Source organism: Oxyura jamaicensis, chromosome 3, assembly GCF_011077185.1.
Source record: "Oxyura jamaicensis isolate SHBP4307 breed ruddy duck chromosome 3, BPBGC_Ojam_1.0, whole genome shotgun sequence".
NCBI lineage: Eukaryota > Metazoa > Chordata > Aves > Anseriformes > Anatidae > Oxyura > Oxyura jamaicensis.
Window position 1 is genome coordinate 87322065 of NC_048895.1, and position 18551 is coordinate 87340615.

General features: G+C 36.1%; 1 protein-coding gene across 38 annotated transcripts in view; it reads right to left on the reverse strand.

The window, feature by feature from the left end:
• The window catches only part of RIMS1 (regulating synaptic membrane exocytosis 1), a 333844-nt gene that overhangs the window by 182796 nt on the left and 132497 nt on the right, over positions 1 to 18551 (reverse strand). For 37 of the 38 annotated variants that reach the window (XM_035322661.1, XM_035322703.1, XM_035322666.1 and 34 more), the window contains one exon: positions 17056 to 17067. The exons of the other annotated variant lie outside the window; for it this stretch is intronic. In XM_035322661.1, the coding sequence (XP_035178552.1) occupies positions 17056 to 17067 (12 nt within the window). The remainder of the gene's footprint in view (positions 1 to 17055; positions 17068 to 18551) is intronic. 38 annotated transcript variants of the gene reach the window in all.

Consider the following 18551-nt stretch of genomic DNA (forward strand, 5'->3'; position numbering starts at 1 on the left):
TGCCAGCATAAGAATATCATACATTTTTGAACTGATCTAAATAATGCTCTACTGACAGCCAATGCACAGACCATCACTGGTATCAATTTCAGAAGGTTACTCTCCTGAATTTACAATACTACTGGCAGATCACATGGGGAAAGAGGAGAGTTCCAATAAGGTAAGATGATGTAAAGCAGTGCAGAACATTACAGTTGGGAAGTTCAAACAGTAATGATATTTCATTATCTGATGTAGCTACTGTTACAAAAACAGGTTTGAAAACTGAGATCAGAACTTTGCTAGATGATTAGACAATCATTCTGATCTTCTGCACTTACCTGCATATTCACAGATATCTAATGAGGCTTTGTATTTCCTAAACAAATAAAAGACATATAGCGTAGTGATGACTTAAGGGTACGGAGGGAGAAGCAACAGTTAATGATAACCTGTCCCCTTAGCATCAGAAACAGAGGTATGCATATTGCATGCTGGTACAAATATAGGGACAGTGAGTTCTCGGTCTGTATTTATATAACAGTGAAAACTTCTTGTGCTCACATAAACAGTCCAGACATAATTGTACGTTCAACAGAGTCAAAAAGTCTTTTTAGCCAGGTAACTAAGTGGTTTCTCCCAGGTTTCCATGTGTACAGGAGCTTGTAGGAAATTAATGGCTGGCTAGATCCCCCTTAACTGCTAGCTCCCAAGACACTAGCGCCTTTTATAGGGGAAAGAGAACCATTTGGGCAGCCAAAGAAAGAAAGTCCTCTTTCCATGCTTGGCAGAAGGTAGCCTTCCCATAGCAACAGCTTTCAGAGCTGGTGAGGTCCATCTACCATTTCCTAAACTTGGATTTCCTGAATACAGATGCTGGCTGTATTTCATGTTCAGTACTCAGACATATTTGAAGCAGGTGAATACTAAACACAGCCACAGGATTTTGTAGGAAGTAAAAATATTTCCAATCACGATACATCTGGAAAAAGTTAACTGTCAGATACACCAGCCTGTTGCTGGATCCAAGAGGCCTGACCATGTTTTGAATTGAGAAGATCATTCTGACCAACCCATCCAATAATACCTCTGTGCACAGTACCATTTTCTCAGTTTTGATTTGACCCATGCATAGTCTCATGTATCCATCTTTCAACATTTTTTAAAATTCAGACTATGTAATATAGACAACAGAGTCCCAGCTAAAAGTATCAACTTTGTCTATTTAAATCCAAAATAGACACAACATACAAATCATTTTCATCCTCATCTATAGGCACAGCTTTTATGTAGGTTTTTCTAGAAGATTGTATTCCAGTAATTATTTGTTGTTGTTGTTGTTGTTTGTTTTGTTTTGTTTCTAAAATCTGACTTTAATCATTCATTTGCATTTCTCTCTAGTTTATAACTAATTTTAACTCTACACTGAACACCTCATCAGCTCAGTAAGAGTATATAGGAGTAAGGTTAGCACTGTTTTATTCTGTTTGTCTTGATAAGTTTTACATGATTATACTAAAAGAAGCAGTTAATCCTAGCTTAAATACAACTGGCTTACTGGAGGTCAGACTCTTCTAGCCCTGCAGTCTTTAATAATTTTCTCTTAACCACTTCAGCTCTTTATTCTCTCTAGCCAAAAGAATACAGTGTAAAAAGGGAAGACTTGTGGGATGATGTGACTTAGAAGATAATCCAAGAGGACAGGGACAAATAGGTAGAAAGGTTCAAACTGGGGTGAAGAGAAAAATTATAGAGGCAACAACAAATATAAAAAAAATTCAGAGAGTGAAAAAAGAGAGAAAGTAGGACAGATGAGTAATTAAGAAAGAAAAAAAAAAAAAAACTGCACTGGAGAAACAACAAAATGGGTTTGTCCTACCCAAGGTTATTTCACTTGGAACAAAGATAATGCATGGACATATAAAAGCTTACTTGAGAGGAAACTGTTCTTCCTTTTAACAGTCCTATACCAGGATTTTGTTTGATCTTAAAAAGTTTAACTCTTCAGTTTTTTCAGATATATTTATTTTGGTTTTAAAGGGCAGAAATAAGGAGGATATTTGGCGATTCAGGGTAATCTTTCCCTGTTAAGAGAAATGCTTTTTGGCAAGCTTTGTATCTATTCAGGAAAAATCAGTCTAAGACACTAACAAACCTATACACATGCATGTGCACTACAACAAACCACCTAACAAATGAGCTTTCAGTGCTCAGCTGAAAACAGTGGCAGATTGAATGTGAGAAACCAAAGCTCTAAATGGAACAAAGCATCTCCACTAGCTTTTGTAATAATCACATGGCATTACCATCTTTTATTTGTAAATCCTCCTGGGCTGGGTTTATTTTTCCTTTTTTTTTTTTCCTTGCCTATTTTAAGGAAATAAAAAATAATGTGTAAGGTTCAAATACTATCAGAAACTTTGGGGGTTTTTAATCCCTAAAAACACTTATAGTTAGACATTGCTAGCCTTATAAGCATTTACTGATTGCAGAAACTAACACAGCTGAAAGATTTAAGGCTCTCATGGAATGTCAAACTCTGAACAAGTCAGACTACGGTACTAAGTTTTTTTTGTATGATTATTATGTCTGTCTTTCAAAGTAAAGCAAAACAGAAATGACTTTTTATTTCAGTTTCTAATTCTGCATATATTTACTTATCCTCCATAGGAAATATAACTTTAGGGATTTAATCGTTCTGCTTGAAAGAGTTGCTGAGACTATGCCCTGCCACCTGGTCTGTAAGAAGTTTTCTTTTTTAAAACATTTGCTATACTTAGTCACCCCAAAGAGTTTACATGCTAGAAGTCGCTGTATACTACATTAACATTGAATGCTGCTCTCTTTGCTTCTTTGAAGCACAGGAATCATCATGAGTTCATTGCACTTGTTTAATGTAATACTGTGTGACATTTAAACTGGAAAGGAAATTACTGGGCAGCTAAGGTTAGCCTTTCAGAGAGCTCTTAGACAAAGGACAGAAGATTAGAAGAGTACTACTCAGTAAGATAAACAGCAATTGCATATATGTTGGGCAAGTTATATACAGAAAAATAAAACTAAGAACAGAAGCAAGAAGGAAAGGAAAAGGTGATCTCTCAACCCATAAACATTATAGTATATACATTTATAATAGATATAGCTAAAAAATAGAGTTCTTAGACACCTACAAATAATTCAAAAATAAGATATTAAAATAGACATTGATAACAAACACACTGAAGGCGTAAGGAAGTGAAAGGGTAGACAGCAAAGGATGTGATACGTGTTTTGAGAAAACAACCAGGACATCCAGCTTACGAGTAATATCCTGTTGTACATCAGGAAGTTGTTCTTGACATAATTTAGGACCTCCCCAAGAGAATATCTTTTAAAAACAATTGCTAAGGCAGTTAAACCCTCCAAGCCATCCTTCTGGGACTAAAATAGAAAGACAATCATTTTATGTTGGTTGTGATTTATCACTTCACTAGTTTGCATTCACTTGGTAGCTACAAAGAGAGTCTTGCATCATTCTAATTTATTAAATAAGGTATATAACATAACAGTGGGGTGCTAAGTGCAATATAAGCACATAGTATACAGTAATATATTACATTATAATGGAAAGAAAGTCTGTAGCAATAGTGACTCTAAACTTAAGATAGTTTAGAAATCTGCAGGTAATAAGTTGAGAAATAAAATAAAAACAAAAGCAAGTTAATAGGGTTGTGGACAAACTCTGTCTGTACAAAGGATCATCTCCATTGAGAAAAAGGAAAAAAAAAAAAAAAAAAAAAAAAAACTTTCAAAGTACTTTTCCAGAAATCTACATGTTTTACATTGAAAACAAGCTATTACTTTGTGCATCCAATCAAAGCATTAAATCCAGCAAATTCACTGAACAGAGCAGTAACTAGAGATATTTATGGTTAAAGAAAAGACAGTATTTAAGCAGCATGTGGTCAACTGATCCCGACAGTCAAAGTGAAAAAAGAAGTGGCTAAGAGAAAATGTGCAAGCACTAAAAGGGACACAGGACAGTCTCCCTCTGGTTCCATTAGCACTACTAGAGATGCTTGCAGCTTTACGGGGTCAAGGAGGCCACACTGGTTGGCACCACTGGGAAAAAGATACTTATGAAAGAGTAAAACACCACATGGCAGTGAGGAATGAGGAAAGAGTGGGAGAAACAACCCTGCAACACCAGGGTCAGAGGAGGTGGAGGGGGAGGAGGTGCCAGAGCTCAGATTCCCCCCCAGTCTGTGGAGAGTGCTGGGGCAGAGCAGGTTCTCCTGACAGGAATTGTGGCCCAGATAAAGTCTATGATTGCTTTCTGAAGGGCTGCAGTTTCTGTTAAGTGGTAGATAGGTAAGTATCCTATCAATAATAGGATTCAACTGCATAAGCGCTGGCATTTAGTTCTACCTGCAATGCCCTAACACTTCCAAAATAGCATGGAGCTACCAGATGTGACACCAGAATTACCCAAGATCCACCCTGATGTTGGGGTACCTGCTGCAGTAAAGCTCTGCAGTACCTAATATGACACTAGATGCCAGTTTTGGCAAGCAGAGACCCCAGCTGATACAGTTAAGACAGCCGGGACAAGCTTCAGAGCAGGTTCAGTTTCAGCAGATAAATGACAGCGCAAACACAGCTCATTTAACACAGGGGTTTGTATCTGGGACTGATTGGACTCAGTCCAACAGGTAAATGTACTGACCTATCTCTCTTGGACACCTCACGAGCCATCCCTTCAATATTCTGTAGAAGTGACACAGAAGGATGCCCCTTTGATGTGAACTACAGGCCCTGCTGAACACTCACTGGTTGATTATAAAACCATGTATGAGGGTCTGTGCAGCAAAGGGTTATAACCTGCTATATAGGATATTCACAGATACGCAGGAGTAAAGTTATATGTATGCTGGTACTGTAGTGACAAAAAAAAAAAAAAAAAAAAAACAGAACAATATAGGAAAAGCAGGGGGATGATACCTTCCTCCGTCTCACTCTCTATTCTGTTCTTGCTTTTCCTGCTGCATTGCTCTTACATGGGCAAGAAGCTGTCTCTGCGGTCTCTTTAATCCACCCACAAAGTTTGTCAGATCAGTCCTTATGAAGTAAGCTAGGAAAGCAGACCTCTCTGCAGCTATAAAGGCTGATCCAAATTATCCTAAGGGGTAATGCTGTCAGGCTGTAAAAGGTCTTTGGACCTTTTTGCTGCATGGACCTTCAACCACTCTCTCTCTGTAGTCTTTGTCCAGAAAAATAAGGTTACAGAAGACAAAAATGAGCCTTGCTAATGAATGCATATGTAAGTAATAGAACACGTGCGTGTTGATCTCTTACCACATACTGCAGAGAGGCAAGCTGTACTGCCATTAATAATATCCCAGGAATATAGAAAAATCTTCTCCAGTCATGGCAACACAATCATCATGTGTGCACCATCAAATATTTATAAAGTGTGCCAGCAACATCTGCTCATCTCTACAATGATTAATATGTACTTATTAATATTTTTTTTTTCCCCACAGAATATCTCCAGTCATTTTCACTGAATTGAATACAAAGATCTTGCTATGGAAGATTGATTTTTATAGGCAAGTTAATTGTCTATGTAATGATGCACTGAGAAAATAACATTTAATTCTGAAGTACCCTGCGAACCTGTCACACATAAATTAGTTACTGCAAGTTTTACTTAGTATGCTGAAATTGCCCAGTATTTGACTGAACTTCAGCCTAAGTAAATTAACTTGCAGCTCTTTGAAAATCTCAATCTGGACTTTAAAATTATTAAGTTTTATCTCCTCCTTAAAGCAATGTAGATTATGTTTTATGCAGATTTTCACTTAATGTCTTACCAGTCATTAAAGAAACACCAACAGATATTTCATTCCATTTTACATCATGGTTTTGGGGAGGGGTTGACTTCATCTCCACAGGACGAATGAGGTGCAAATGGGTCAACATGTTAATGGACCCAAAAACTCTGCACAACATTGCAGAAACTTTCTCTATAGATGGGCTTGATTGACATACACTGTTCTATCATCAAACACACACATTATATTTGATCATACCATGTGTCTCAGGTATATCTATGACAAAGTATAGGTATATCTATGACAAACTATCACAAACCCTCTCTAATTGCAGCACTGAAGATATACAGATGGAGATATCCATCTGTTGAGTAAAATCACAAAATGCTCCAGAATCCAAAAGGTATAAAAGATATAAAAACATAGATGGCAGTATCTTTTATCTAGGACATAGCAGTGCTAAAAATACACTGAATTTTAATCCTGGATGAGGATTAAGGTTATTTATAATAAAAAGAGGAAGAGAGAGCAGGAGAGCACAGATTACATTTAGTCCTCATAATTACTTTGTTCTCTGGATATTTTTTTCTTCTGTTTCTCGGTTTCTCATAATGTTTAACAGGTCATAAATCCTGTTACATCTTTCTTTGCAGCAAGATCTCTTTTTAACTAAAATATCTCTGTGCTTCTGGGGTGACAAAATAAACCCAGAATTCAGTTTGCTAATTTTACTTCTATTTAAAATCTCTGCATCATTTTGTAACTGCTAAAAACAAAGAATTGTAGCTCAGTGTACATACCTATGGACATTCAAAATGAATTTAAAAGTCATATTTAGTCCAAAAATGTACATATCCAGTTAAAATCCCTTCAAATGAAAGGATCTTACATGTACAAGGGCCATAAGAATTCAAGCTGGAAGATACGAATTTATTTTGGAGAAGGCTCAGGCGAGACCTTACTGCTCTCCACAACTACCCAAAAGGGAAGTTGTGCGGAGCTGAGGGTAGGCCTCTTCTCACAGAAAACCAGTGACAGAGCTAGAGGGAAATGGCCTCAAGTTGCACCAGGGTAGGTTTAGGTTGGAAATGAGGAGACATTTCTTCTCGGAAAGTAGTCAGGCATTGGAACAGGTTGCCCAGGGCAGTGGTGGAGTCACCAACTCTGGTGGTGTTCAAGGAAAGGCTGGACGTGGTGCTTAGGGACATGGTTTAGTGGGTGACATTGGTGGTAGGGCAATGGTTGGACCAGATGTTCTTGGAGGTCTTCACCAACCTTAATGATCCTATGAAATTCCAAGAAGAACATAAACTGATCAAGAAAAGAATCTGTGGGTGGGTAAGGGGCACACTGTGGGCTGTCATATCACTCTGCCTTTAAATGAGAGGATGGAAGCACACTGGTTCTGTAAAGACCACAAAGCACACAGACAACCAGAGGCTGAACAAGGGGATTCAGTTAGTTCCGTTGGCAAAACCAAAAGTCTTTTACGGAAGGATGGGGCACGACCAGAAGAAATCTTCCACCAGTTCTTAATAAAAGGATGTTAAAAACTGATTCCTTTTACAGAAGGAGTACTCACAGATTCCACAGCTTGGCTTAATTTGAACTAAGCTACAGGCTAAATTATTTCTCAGCAATAAAAAACAAAAATATATAGAAAACAGACCACTTCTGCAAAAACTGCTAGGATAAAAAACACTTCCATCTGGCCCTGCCACAGGACCAGTGGTTCTGATGGAGCACTTGGTCTGGACACCTGCAGCCAGCTGTGTAAGCATCTGATATCCTTCAAGTATCCCCCTGATTAACGTACCCCTTCAAGCCTCCTGAGTCTAAAGGAAGGCTCGATATTTCCCTGGAAAGGAGGTCTTAAGCATATCGGTGTTTAAAAATTAAAAAAAAAAAAAATGTCTCTATTCTCTGGCTAAGCTTTCATTAGAACATCAACCCGAAGAGCAACCAAGGTTCATGCCTTCTGAGTGAATCAGATTAAAATTTAGAAGGTTTGAAATGTTTACCTGCCCAATATGTGTTTGCAAAGTAATCCCTTCCCTTCGGCCATGTTCTACATGCAGCAACTTCCACTAGCTTCCATAAAACTACTTCTGCACAGTCTTTTCCTGTCCCTAGAGCTTGGCTGCACCCCTCACACTTGAGCCACACTGCGGCCTCCCTGAGGCGTGCTGCCAGCTCCAGCCCATGTTCCCTGACAGCACCCCCCCGGGCACACTTAGTCTCCACATCGATGTACGCTGCCAGACCTTTTTTTTTTTTTTTTTTTTCCCATCCCATCTGAAGCTGTGGATGAGAGAATACCAAAACAACTCCCCTGGGCTTGCCAATAGATGGCACATCGCGTGCGTGGCCCACGCACGTTTATAAACGTGTGTGTGAATTTCAGGTACGTTTATGTGAAACACTCAAGAAATAGCTCAAAATTGTGAATATCAAAGATTCTGACTGCCAGATGTCTCCTTGATCAATAGGCTACCTCAGACACGAGCAAAGGCTGGGTGAGTATATTAGCAATCTGACAAAGCAGAAGAGTATCCTTCACATTACGTGTTTTTCTCAACAGTAATAAAAGCACTTTAAAATTTTCTATTTTCAAAGCATTGCGCAACATGAATTAATTTCCGATGACTAGGCTTACTAGATAAATACTCAGGAAAAATGGGGAAAGTGGGTTATATTCTGCTCACCCCACCCTCACTCAGGTAGAACACGCTGGCTTCCACACTGTCCTTTCAGATCACTAATTTCAAAGAGTTGTACCTATCTGGCAAAGTGAACTTATTAAATATGTTCAAACCAGACTTCAAAGACGCTGAATGTGGACCAATTAAAGTTATATATACCATTCACAATCTCTGGATTAACCACCTCCTTATTACCAGCTCCTGGTTTTTATACTCTAAAATGATTTCTCAACAAAGATTTGGTCCGAAAAAGGGTTACATACAGCCCAACTGAGACACCTACGTGTTATGTGAAAACATATTATAATACTTTCAATTTTAAAGCTAATATTATGAATATACTTTCTCCGTATTTTTTAATCACAGTGCATGTCCTCTTTAGTTTTGTATTTCATAACAGAGAGAAAATTATGTTGTACTTATTAGATACAGTGCATCGTGTTTTAGAAGCCTCTGATAGCTATTTCTGTACTGCTGACAACTAGCATATTATTATTCTATGACAGCGATAAAGATAAGAAAAACACGGTAAATGCACAATACCTTACACAGGACAACTTGGCTCAGTTTGAAATGCAGCAGAGCAAAATAAATTCTAAAGTAATAATGACTGCATCTTTGCTATGGCAGTGAAAAAAAAAGTGACAATTTTGGACTATAAGATAACAGAAAGTTTTCTTAATTATAATGAGATTGGATTTGCCTTGCCATTAAAAGAAAATAATATATTTAAAGAAACTCATACAGTGAATTAAGGGACTTGGAAAAATAGTTCACTGAGGAAAATTCAGACAATTAGATGGGTGTAACATGGAGAAAGGAAGCAATAACAACAGTTTCAAGTAAGTATGGTGACCTCTTAATTGAAACTGCAGCTTGTTTTACACAGTTTTTGCATGGATTTAAGGTTGATTTTTACTTTCTGTTGATATGGAAACATGTTGTAGTTAGTGAAGAACTAGAGGAGATAGAACAGATCCCTGGGGTGACAGTACTTTGGAAGTGATGAAATATAGAGACAAATATTCTCATAAAGCAGAAGTCAGTCAGTACACTCAGCAGCTACGCTAAATATTGTGCCCAACTCCAGTAGTACAGGTCCTCAGTATCTGGGCTGAAAGAGAACAAAGTAGTCTGGCCACATTCCCAAACAATTCCCAAATAATTATTATTATTCCTCAGTTCAAAAAACAGATACCCTTCCTGTCAGCAGCTAACCAGCCTTAATTCTAAATACAGCAAGAAGAGTCAAACCTGAAATATCGACTTTGTAAACCTTAAATATTTATTTAAAGTGCAAGCCGTGGTATTCACTGAGAGTATTAATGAGTCAGCAATAATAATTTATTTTAAAAAGGTTCCTGTTACGGGAAATCACTCATTAAAGAAGAAATGCTCTATTTAAAACTAGGATTTTAATTGTATGTGTCAATATTATAACTATCTGCAAAATTTTGATGGCAAAATCACAAGCAAAAGGGTGATCAAATACTACTAGCCTATTTCCAATCTGTCACAATTAACAAGTAGATGCAATAAAATGTAGAAAAAAATGATTTCATCCATATGAACACATCATTTGATCAATTTTTGTCTGATACTTTTGTCCTAATTTTATGAAATTATATACAGATATTGGAAAAAAAAATAAAATCAGAATTGTGATTCAAACCATTTTGTTTCCTCTTATGTTATACCAGATATGCCTACATTATCACATCAAATTGATCATTTTCAAAACTGCATTGCACTGAAAGATAGGGATCAGAGCTTATTATAAAGTTATGTTATTTAGTATAGTGTTCATTATTTTAAGGCATAGAATACATCAAACAAAAAAAGCCCTTGTCATAACTTCTTCATATTGTGTTTCACTGTCAATATTTCCAACTTCCTTTATCCTCTCCCTTAAAGCACAGCACACAAGAAATCTCATCTCAGATGTCAAGTGTTAGAACTTGCTTCCCCTTCTTTTCAGTGTATATCTGCTGTTGAAACCAATTGACTAGAAATATTTGCATTTAAATAACACCCTTATCCCACTTCTATATTTACATGGATCATTTCCATTTCTGACACAACATGAATAAATATATTTCTACATTGCAACACTTTCTGAAACCAGAATTATTTCTCAAATCCCTAATATCACCTTTCTATGAAATGTTTTATTTTCTTGGATCAAGAGGTACAAGACTGCAGTAAACAGTGTTTATCAGTCAGTAATGTAACAAAGGGATAAAAGGGATAAGATCTGCTGACACACAGAAATCAAGAAGCTATTTTTTAATTTTATTAATCCTTAAGAATACATAAGAAAAAAAAGTGGTCTATTAACCCTTTACGACTAAGAAATAACACACACTTGGGAAATGGCATCAGCCTGGGGGAAAAAAAAAAAAAAAAAATGTTCTCTTGTTCAATTTAAAATACAGTGTAAAACGTAGACATTGAAAAAAAAAAGTCAAGATAAATGGGCATATACGTAATGATAATTTAATTGATTACATTATCTTGAATGATACATAGATTTCAAAAGTCAATAAGGTGTTTCATAAGAGCTTTACTAGAGTATATACTATGTGTATTTATGTAAATTCACATACAATATATATAAGAATATACAGAAATCTATGCAATATATGCTTGTATATTGTACACATGCCACATATACATATCCAATACATGAGATTATGCAGGAGGAGGTGGACTAAAACTTTTCTGAAAAGCCTTATTGACCTTTGAGATCTTATCAATATATATATATTTAACACAAGCTTTTGCTATGGGAGGAATTATTACACTCAAAAGTAATGCTGACATTTTCTTAACTAAAAAATAAAATAGAAAAATCATTCCCCATATTCTTTATCTTGAATCAGTTAATGTAAAACAAAGGTACTTAAATTACAAGATATAAAATAAGACAACATGCAGTAATAAAACTGCAGGGAATTATAAAGGTTTTTCTTTGGTTGGTTTTGGTGTGTTTTTTTGTTTCTTTCTTTCTTTCTTTCGTATACAAGAATCATTTTTGCCAGCCTGACACTGAAAAATACTTACTAAAGTTGAACATGGTTGCTTTAGCAAACATGGTGAAGAACAAGCTAATTTTAAGTTTTTTTATTATTTATTTTTTAAAATTTTTTTATTAACATTTTGTTTGACAGTGAACTAAATTCCCAGAAAGGGAAGGGAAGGGAAAGGAAGGGAAAGGAAGGGAAGGGAAGGGAAGGGAAGGGAAGGGAAGGGAAGGGAAGGGAAGGGAAGGGAAGGGAAGGGAAGGAAAGGAAAGGAAAGGAAAGGAAAGGAAAGGAAAGGAAAGGAAAGGAAAGGAAAGGAAAGGAAAGGAAAGGAAAGGAAAGGAAAGGAAAGGAAAGGAAAGGAAAGGAAAGGAAAGGAAAGGAAAGGAAAGGAAAGACCTCTGCATTTCACTTCAGGTAGAATTTCTCAGCTTCCTGCAGGGACATTTTTTTTTTTCTTTTTCTTTTTTTCTTTTTTTCTTTTCTTTTTGTTTTCCTCATTGTTTCATCTGCTGGAAGCTACAGTTTCTGGGAGTGATTACTGAAAAGTGGTACTTCTTCCCTGATGCATAACCAATCACAAATCTTTTAGAAAACAAATTATGCAGGATGCTATAGAGACAGAATATATTCGCTATCACTTTCCAATTTGCCATGTAATTTTATCTCCTCCTGATGTAACTTTTTTTGGTGCTACATCTGTATTAGTCAGAGCTTACATAAATTATCCTTTTAATGGACAATTTGACATAAGAGTTCTGTGAAAGAAAATGTAAAAACATTCCTGACAATTCGGACATTTTGTTCTGACAATATTAACAAGTTGTGTTAAAACCATCAGTACACATCTGAATTGCACGGCACACGCATTCAAGTCGTTAAGGCTTAAATTAGCACGCCATTATGTAAGCAGCTTTTAAACATACTTCAAAGGAACTAAATGATAAACACCTTGTGAAAACACCTGACACACGATTATGGAAGCATTTCCAAGTTGTCTGTCTTTCAGAGTATAAATCACTGACATTATACTAAAATGAAAATAATTTCAGTGAAACCCAGATCAGAAATGTAAATCTCTAGTATTTCACAGCACTGATAATCAACATTACTTTCTGTAATCCCATACAACTAATTTCAGGTAAATCAGTTCTACTGCATCTCTCTAACTGTAATGTATTTTACATCCTGACTTCCTACCACTCACCCTTCACGTATGGAAACAGAAAAATAAGCAAGCAAACTGCTCTAGTCTGCACAACTAGCATTTATGGAAAACAAGGGAAAATGGTAGCAAAAATATTTTTCATTTGCACCCAATTCTTTTCAGTTTAAGTTAGATCAAAAATCAGTCTCAATGAAGGCTGTAGAATGATAGATTGCTAGGGATAAATAAATAGCTTAAGCTGACATCGATCCTCTATCTAATTCTGTTGTAGTCCTGCAAATTCCATTTCATTCAAAACACCCACAGCACCTCACAAAATTCTTCAATTTCGGTTTGAAGAAACTATTTGCTCATTCAGACTACTTTTATAACCCTACATTTTCTTCCTTTTCTGTAAGGAGGATGAAACAGCTGTACTACTTGATATATCCGATGTTCACAAAAGAAACATGTCTTTGTACATTTCATAAACAAATAGAAAAAGCTTTTACAGGAGTGCTGCAAGCAAGAAAGTCCTATTAGCAGGTGGCCTTTGCTATCCGATGTTCTGGTACAACTGCAGTAAAGAAAAGAACAAGCAGTGGGAGCCAGGACCTTGGGAGGACTCGGCCAGAACAACAGAGGAATGCTAGCCGGGTATTTTGCCTGCTTCTCCACTGCCCTATTCACACTGGTAGTTCACATCTGAGGGAAGAGCGAATGACACTGAAAGAGAATGGAAGTGAAAATGAAGAAATGGAGGTGAATTAACAAACACACCACTATTTAGGCAATTAAAATGCTGGTGTATGGAGCAGAAACAGAAGGATCCACGGCCAAAGGTTTGACATTCTCTAAGGAACTGACAATATCTAGCATGTGATCCACAAAAAAAAAATAAAAACAACAAAATTAAAATTAAATGTTCAGTCCGGCCAGATTTTCACTGAACACCTTCATAACTTCCTTCAAAAATGCTTATTCATGTAAAATCCTTTTACTAAAATTCTGTTTTCTTAAAAAGCATACACAAAGGTTCAGTGCTCACAATGAAACAGACTGTCATAGCATACCATCGTTTCTGAATGCTAAGGTAATACAAAGGAAATACAAAGGAAAACACTTTTATTTTTTCTGTACACTGTACAACCACCAACAGTTTTAAGTAAACCCAGCCACCACCACTACTACTGACATTATTAACACATTCTCACTGCACAGCTGTATCTAAGCCTGCCTAAAATCAGGAACTAGCTTACAGTCCTCTGTCTGACAGCAGGCTCAGGGGAGAAGTATGAAGAGCTAACCAATACTCAAAGGACATGGAAGAACTTTAGATACATACTTAGTAATGCATTTCAACGTATTAAAATAAGAATCACTAAAAGGTATAAGCCTCATTAGCCACTGGGATGTACCAGTTATTGCCAATTAATGTTCTAAGTGCACTAGTCACCAAATTCCCGTAAGCCTAGCCCTGCTACAAGGGATTAATGTTTTGGGATGTTCTTTATTATTTTTAACAGGGAGAGAATATATTAAGTTTTGCTATATATTTTTGAAACAGTCCTTAAAATATATTTGGTATTTACTTGAAAAGGTAAAGAACTGCTTTGAAGGCTTCCCATGAGGTATTATTTCGCCTACAGCCTATTTTAAAAATACCTTAGCTGGAAGTGATAGCTGCAAAGAACCTCTTAGGGACCCTACAATCAAGAGCAACCACATCACATAAATCCTTTCTTAAGCTTACCAAATTCAACCTTTACAATTTTACTGGTTTATTTTTTTCCTTCCAATAAGATTTTCCCAAATCTTTACTCTAGTGATTGAAAAAATCTCTTTCCAAGCCAAAAGCATTTACAGCCAAATTACATCCATTTGGTCTTAAGTATTCACTGTCCTCTAGCTTAAAGGTTATGCTTATTGTATAAATATCGTATTTTGAGGTATTAACTAAAATTTATCATTTTGTCCCTCTAAACTCTCTAAACTTCTCTCACATGATGAACTCTTTATTTGACCATCCTTTGTATGACTTCATTTGTGCTTGTCACAGCTTGAATTTATCAAAGATGGTTAACACATGGTACACATCTAGGTGAGGTCTCATTAGAACTACCAACCATGGTTTAAACACCCAATGCTAACAGAAATACCTTGAGTCTTATACCATACTTGACTTTTCACTCTGACAACTCACACTTCAACATCCTTTCCAAGCGATGAACACCTAACTTGTAGGAACTGAGTGCACATGCTTTAATATTATTTATAGTGGTAAAAAATCACATGGAGAGAACAAGGCTCATCTAAACACATTGAAAAACTCTTTACTAACATTAAATTCACAAGATTAAAAAAAATTGTTCCTATATGTAGGCTAGTCAGAAATGTTGAGCCACTGAAAATAAGAAATGATATTTTTCTGTTGCTGCTTTGTATAAATTACACATATTATCCTCCTTATAAAAGACATTATTATTAGGGATGTAGTTATATTTTTTAATTAACTCATACCATATGGTCTATTAGCTCTCAGACACTGTTAAAGCAACTATACTTCATAAAAAAGTTCCTTACTCAATCAGCCCTAATTATTAGACATTCTCGCTCTGACTACCATGACTTTTGAGCTGTTAAAGGGATGTGTCTCAGCTTCATCACACGGTAAAAATGTCATTTTCTTGGGATATGGAAGCTTGGAGTTCAACACAAAGAAACTTAACTAAGGCATGCGCAAACACCAAGGCTATCTTTTACTGAATTTTGGACAATTCAGGGAATTCAGGTATGTCTTCAGCACATATTTCTTCAGAATGTTTTAGGGCAGTGAAGTCTATTTTCTAGATCTCAAATGGCATGATTCAAAAACAAACACCCAAGATGTCACCTCATCAAAGACAAAACCTTTAAAACACATGCATGCTAGCACAGTTCTGACTATTTAGCAAAGTTTGGTTCAAAACAGAAGCATGAAGGATGTCTCAAGCATAGAAGCAGCTCAAGTAAAGTTCAGCTTGATTGCTCCCCAAAATCTAGGTGGCTGTACTGTACCTACATGGCACCTCCAGCATTTAGGAGCTTTGCTGTTTCTGGTCTTGAAGGACAACTTTGTTGCAAGTGAATTAATCTTTCAGTGCAACCCAGTGGATTCATCAATGGTACGCTGCATTAGTAACAAATCAAGATGAAGCTTTTCACATTATCTTAATCTAATCCTTAGATTAATAGAATGGAAAAAATCTGGAAGTCCTGAATTATTTCAGCACTTTGTTCAGAGAACCAGACAATAAACAGTAGAATGAAGCTGTATCAAGTTACATTTTGTAGTCATTAAAAAACCAACCATGTTCTCAGAACACAACTGCCTATAAAAAATGCTACAATATGAAGAGGTGATAACAGTCATTCTCTATAGGTGTTATGCAGTAGTAATTGCAGGTTATAGCTATGCTATGATGTGAGCTGTGGCACACAACCACTTCATAATGCAAATGTAGCACTATCACCTGCAATTCAAAACCGATGTTGGACTGTAATCTCTTCACACTCATTTCAGCTGAAGTACCTGGGAAGCAGGCTAATTGCCACTACCAAGTCTCAAAGTTAAAGTCTGGAATACCTTCTGCAGACCTGCCAGGGAAGAGGTGTAAGTGGACATGTGCTGTCCTGCTCAAGTACTGCCACCCTTTCCTCTGTGCACATGATGGAGATATGAACAGAGAACTACACTCACCTATTTTGGTATTAGCCACTATTTGATCCTAAAGCAGCTTTACTGTTTTGTGAAATGGTAACTACACAGTCACAAATATTCACTCTCTGTGTTCACTCCCATGTACAGTTTCAAGAGATTATCCTTTGCCTATGCAAACTACTTCAAATGTAAAAATCAAATGGCTGATTTTACACAAATTCCCTGAATTTTTGCTGCAGCCAGAGCAAAACACAGCAAACCATATCAAACAATATAAAATTACATTTTAATTATTAGTTTAGAATTCCTGGAGCTGATGGAAGGAACTTGCATGCAAAAAGTCAAATTGTTAACAAAAGAGATTTTTTATGAAATACAACTTGATTATATTTAATTACCTCCTCTACTTTTTGGCCTGTTAATAATCCTCCATTTTTATTTAATTTCTTACATTGTCCTAATGTAAGACAACAGACTTGGGTTTCCTTGCTGGGCTATCTTTGAAGGTTTTGTTCAACTAAAGGATGAGAGGGGCCTGGCTGTTAGGTTTTCTGCTCTTCCCCCACCCCCCCACCCCCCTAGCCCCCTCTGGATCATTTTACAATTTCAGTTCAGTTTTTTTTACATTAATATGTTTCCCAGTTAGCTAACAACATAATAATAATAAATGATAAAAAGCATGGATTCTAACCACTTTGTCCTCCTTTGGGAAAGCATCCAAGGAAGCAGAAAAAAAAAAGAGAAAAGAAAAAAAGAAGAGAAAAAGAATAAAATAGGCAAGTATTAATAGTCATATTTCAAAGAAATGCAATTCTAATAACTCTTTACAAAGAGTTAAAAACAAAATTTCAGGGAAAAAAAAAAGCTTCAAATCAAAAGATCACACTACTTCATGTGTAGAAAATATGTTTTCCCCCCCTAACCCACAGAACCATGAACAACACAACAAAGGAAAGACGAGTTACAATTGAATGGAAACTTTCACAGTTTCCATTTCTGTGACTTGAAACTGTAGATGAAAAACAATTAATGTATATTCAGTTTCTTTCTGAGTAAATAAGCTATATCATATATACTCTAATTAATAGTATAACCTAACACATCGAAGCAAACTATATTTTCACAGACTTGCTCTAGTGATACCACCTGCAGGTGATACAATATAATGCATCCATTTATCTTAAAATACGAATGTACCACAATTTTTGCCCAACACATCTACATATTTTTTACAGAATTTAATTTATTGTACTCACAGGTACATCAGAGCTATGAAGAACTTCCAAAATAATAATGAAATGGGCTTATTTCTATAGGCTTTTTATTTGTTTACATCAAATTTCAAAACCCCTTCTTCGGTTGAGTTTTAGAGCAAAGGAAGTAAAACCTGTTCTCTTGAGAACATGTTTATCTGCTGTAGAACTGATGACCACTTTTAACTGAATTTACATTGATGCAAAGAGGTGAATTTCTCCCAGGAAAGATGGGCAACTTAAAGCCACATGAGAAAAATATGTCATCTCATGCTAGTCAACAAAACCATGTCATACATTGTAAGACACTAGATGATGTACTAAAAATAATCATTGGACAGTAGTCTTCAAACTATTGATCCTACCAGTCATGTACAGGTGAGTGGCCAGTTCCTCATAAGGGACTGACCAAACAGAGGGAATTTTGGGCTATCCTTCAGTTTTGTGGACAGCTACTGCATCTAACAGAGGAAGATTTATCTCACCTCCCTGAAAGTAGTATACCTAATCCAGTTTAATCTGTAGTGTTACTTTTTAAATAAATTTAAAATAAATTGACATAACACTCTATTTGTGGTAAGGAAGGCCTTTTCTCCCTAACCAAAAATGGACTGATTTTAAAGAAGCAAAGTCTATAAGTGTATACAAAAATCTCTATAAAGAAATCTATAATGAAATGAGTTCAATAAAAAATTCTCAATGTAGAGTTTGACCTCAGCAAAAGGGTGTTTTTTTTCTTTCACTCTCTCCAAAACAACTGCTTCCTTTGAGCCATCACTTAACAGAACTATACACGATGTATTCTTTTGTTTTAATTAACTCTGTGAACCTTAAGTATCTCCAAAATACATTATTCTGCTTTATACACACCTCATAATGAAGTGATGAGTGAAATTGTTCAGTAAAATGAATCATGAAATGCCAAACTTAAGGT